The 4314-nt window shown below is 47.0% G+C and overlaps 1 protein-coding gene across 1 annotated transcript in view; it reads left to right on the forward strand.

Moving 5' to 3' along the window:
* Positions 1-253: 253 nt before the first annotated feature.
* The window catches only part of AACS (acetoacetyl-CoA synthetase), a 51135-nt gene continuing 47074 nt past the window's right edge, over positions 254-4314 (forward strand). Inside the window, exon 1 of the mRNA XM_009320960.1 lies at positions 254-405. Within this exon, the coding sequence (XP_009319235.1) occupies positions 254-405 (152 nt within the window). The remainder of the gene's footprint in view (positions 406-4314) is intronic.

Raw genomic sequence — 4314 nt, forward strand, 5'->3', positions numbered from 1 at the left:
ATCACAAAATAATAATTTAGGTTGAAATGGGGCAGCCGAAGGTCTTCCTGTGCAGCCCACGCGAGACAAAAGGTCTACTCAAGTCTATCGCTGTGTCCAGCCAGGTCCTGGACACCTCCAAGGACAGGGATGCCGCAGCCGCTCGGAGCAGCCTTCCCCCCGGGAGTCAGCCTGCCCCGGTCCACAACCAGTCCCACTATTTAACCTCTTCCAGCATTTGACCTGTCGCAGTAGTTAGCCTGTTCCAGGCGAAATGTCATATTTCATAATCCACCTGGCAAAATTTGTTTCCCTGCTATCTAATCAGGATGTCCCATGTCTCAATGGAGGGCCGTTGACTCTCCTGCTGTCAGCATGCACCTTCGAGAAGGTTCTGGCTCCGTTTTCCCCGTACCCTCCGCTCAGGTAGGTGTAGGCAGAGATAAGGTCTTGCCTTTGCCCTCTCCAAGCAGTCTCAGGCACCCTGTGCTCGCTGGAGCACGCTGCTCTGCTCAGTGGCCTCCGTCGGACTCGCTCCAGTATCAATACCCTTCTTGCAGCGTGGAGCCCAAACCTGGGCACGCTACTCCAGATGTGGTCTCGGAAGTGCCAAACCGAGGGGAGGGATCACATCCCTCGACCTGCTGGCTACGCTCCTACCAACGCAGCCCAGGATGCCGTTGGGCTTCTCTCTGCTGCAAGGGCGCATTGCCGACTCGTGATCAACTTTCTCGGCCCCCAGATCCTCTCCTGAGGAGCTTTTGAACTATTCAGCTATCTATTTGGGCTCTCGAGACTCATCACAGTCTTGACAGGGAGTACAGCGAGCTGCCTTTCCTGCGTGGGTATCCCTCTCTGAGGAGATTCCCAGGCGCAATCCCCAAATGACAAAGGGAATATAGAAGTCTAACGTCAAGAAATGACATCTTTTCAGTACACTATCGACTTCAGATCAAGGGATCCTGAAGGACTCTCGTGTCCTTTACCCTTGAGAAACTCTGACTCAGACGTATATCCTGAAATTCAGCACGCTTAGTGGTGTGACTCCCTCTTCTGACAGGTTTTATGTTGATTTTTCCTGAATAACCAGGCTAACAAAAGACCGGTTAGGAAGTACAAATTAGGCAATGTTATCAGCTCCTTCTGGGTGGTGAAACCGAGCCAGGATGTCGGCAGAGTGAAGTAAGAATCCCCAGGAGACAGAAAAGTACTTTATTGCCTTCAGAGCGCATTCTGATTCATCGTTGATTGACAGGAGCCTGAGTTAGACAAGATAGGAACACAACGATGGCACTATAAAACCAGATCCATTGGTTTCTGGTGTAGATTCTGCACCGACGGATGACGTGAGCTGGGGCAGTAAGTTCAAGGCACGGGGGATCCCAACACCCCCCCCTGAGCTTCTGCTTGTGCTTGGGAAGGTGTAGGCGGCCCATGGCCACGTCTGCGCACCATTCGGGATCTCTGTTCCGAAAATTACAGGGCAGAGCTCTGCTTTTCCTGTCCCTCCCTGGGCAGCTCCCAGAGAGTCAGGGGCACAGCTGGTAGCTCTTCCAGTCACTGAAATAACTTGAAGTATCTCCTTCCGATTTCATACCCTGTGTCCTCGATGTTTAAACCTCGTGGCTGGGCCCAACCCTGGTTGCCGAGTAGTCGAGTAGACATCTAGAATATAGACGTCTTCGCTATGGCCTTCTTCCCAGCTTTCGTCTGGCCGAAACACTTATTTTCACATTTAGGAGAACGGCCTAGACCTTTCAGCATTTATTTATATTTGGCCCTGAAAGGGTTGGGCCCAGATCCAGGAAGGTACTTAGGATCTTGCTTGATTTCAGTAGGATACGGATTCTTTATCTATTTATAAATGGTGCTCTCATTCTCTTTTAAGGTGGCCCTGAAATGGCTGATATGTTAATACCTGTGTATATTCTGAAGTCTCTATCCAGAAGGGGTTGGTAACTCACGACAGGTATTTTTGAGGTTCTTATGAGGTTTCTGGTCATCTGCCCTCAGCGTCATGCTGTGTCTAGACTCCCAGCACACGGTGAAGCGGCCGCTTCTGGGGCATTTCTTGCGTGTAAAGAGCCTTGCGGTACAGAAACACGACTGTAATGTAATTAACTGTCACGAGTGTGGTTTCCTGTGCCAGTTACAATTCTTCGATTTGTCTCCAGTTGGCATGGCCTTCTCTGGGTCCCCTTGTGCCGTTTCTGGTCCGATGGGTCTTGTTTCTGCGAATCTGGGGACGTTCCCATTTCTCTACATGAGTTTCCATCGCGGGATCCCCCTCAAAATCACTTCTGCAAAGTGCTTGTTATTTCTTTCCATCCATTCTTTACAGAGGCTCAGAGGCCTATTTTAGTGGCTGCCTTTGGAAGCCTGCGCTCAGGGTTGTCCTTCATATGAGGTCAGGATAATCTGGGAATCTTCCCTGGTATTTAATTGATTTCCTGACCTGTCTCAATGAGTCTATTTCAGGTACGTTCATCTCTCCAAATCCACAGTTCTTATGAAATTATGCAGTATTTCACCCTTCTCGTTTAAATAAATGAAATCGCGTCTGCTCAAAGAATACATTGCATCATGGCATGAAATATTGATCTCAACCACATTGAACTTTTTAATTAGGACAACTGTGAGGTTTCTAGAAAGATCCTCTGATGAAGGTCTTACTGTAAAGAAGCAGCATGAGTGTACTCCTCTGTTTCCTGACCTGAACTAGAAACTGTGTAAGATGTCTTACTCAGATATGGGGATTTAACAACAACCTGAACAGTATTTAGAATAAATTGGGGTCTTCTAGATGTCAAAGTTTTAGCAGAGCATAGGCGTCCCTCTTCTTAGATCATTTTTATGCTGAAAAAAATGGCATAGCCTTAAAGAAAGCCAACTGGTGTTACTGTGGACCAGTCCTTAACCTCACTGACCCTTATTTTTCTGTCTTTACTTCATCTCACAGCCTCGACTTGTCACAGATGATCGCTTTATGACCTCTTGTCATTTTAGGCCTTTCCTCTTTATGTTTTGCTGCTAGCTCTGTGAAGCTTTTCTTGCAATGTGTCACTGCTTTCTTCTTCTTTTCCTTTTTCTCTTTTCCTTTTCCTTTTCCTTCTTCTTCCCTTTCTGCAAACGCTTTTGATTTTGATTCTGGTTACTTGTAGAGGCTGCAGAGATCATGGATGTGAGCCAAAAGTTTCTTATCCTTATACAGACTCATTAACCAGCTGGTGGCCACTCTGAATACAGGATTTTTTAAAAACTTTCCAAAATCTTTAAATTTCCTAATCCAGGTGTTGGATCAGGGGATCACAGTCAGGCCTCAGCATACTGCACAGATTGCCGCGAGGTATTATTACGAAACTTTTCTCTCACAGGTCCATGCATTTCATCACTCGTTTTAATTTCACAGACTGACTGCAGATTAGTTACCTCATGGACCACAAACGAGGTAGTGCCATCATCATCATTATTACGGTTAATCGGTTCTGAAGCATCTTTTGAAGGGTCCCTAATCTAATCTAAAGCAGAAAACATGATTTAATTTTTAAGCTATTATTACTATTAGTAGGTATAAAGCAAGGCTTAAAAAGATTTGAAAATAGCCAATTCCAGTTAATCTTATTCAGGCTATTTCCCCCCAGCTATTCTAATCTAGTCTCCAAACTATTTTTAGCAGTCACTGCAGTCCTCTTAATGCCCATTTTCTCGTTAAAGACTTCTTTCATTTTCCTTCTTTTTCTTCCCATTTTTCCAGTGTCACTTTTGAAAGAAGAAAAAAACGGTTTGGATAAGAAAAAGCTGGAATGAGGGCCAGGAGCATGGAGGCGTGTCCGATTCTAAATAAGGATGCAATAGTAAAACTGCTGTTAATAAATGAGAAGGTCTGTCAGGCTTTCCTAAAAGCCCGAGTTTTATCACCAAATTCCCAGTGCGCCCCTTCCTCCTTGAACAGTAAGTGGGTCAGTCCACTTTAAACTACGCCTTTTTCAGCTCAGCGAGAGGGTTTTTGGGTCCCTTCTGAGGTGATTTGCCTGCGCATTTCTTTTCAGATGCACAGGTTGCTCTGGGTGGAGGAAAGCTGCTGGTTTGCTGCTGCTTTTTGACCTTAAAGCGGGCAATGTCGGCCTCGCCGCAGTACCACGCCGGGCTCGCCTCAGCGCTGAGGGGAATCACGGAGGGACCCCACCCCCTCCCCCTGAGCAGGATGAGAGCTCCCCCCCGATTGGGCACACCTCCTTCTGATCCGGCCGCTCATTGGTCGACAGAGAAGAGGGCTTGAGAAACCTCTGGTCCAATTGGTTCTTCACGGTGTCAGCTCTCCGCCGTCAGCCGTGA

The sequence above is a fragment of the Pygoscelis adeliae genome, unplaced genomic scaffold (assembly GCF_000699105.1).
Source record: "Pygoscelis adeliae isolate BGI_AS28 unplaced genomic scaffold, ASM69910v1 Scaffold353, whole genome shotgun sequence".
NCBI classification, from domain to species: domain Eukaryota; kingdom Metazoa; phylum Chordata; class Aves; order Sphenisciformes; family Spheniscidae; genus Pygoscelis; species Pygoscelis adeliae.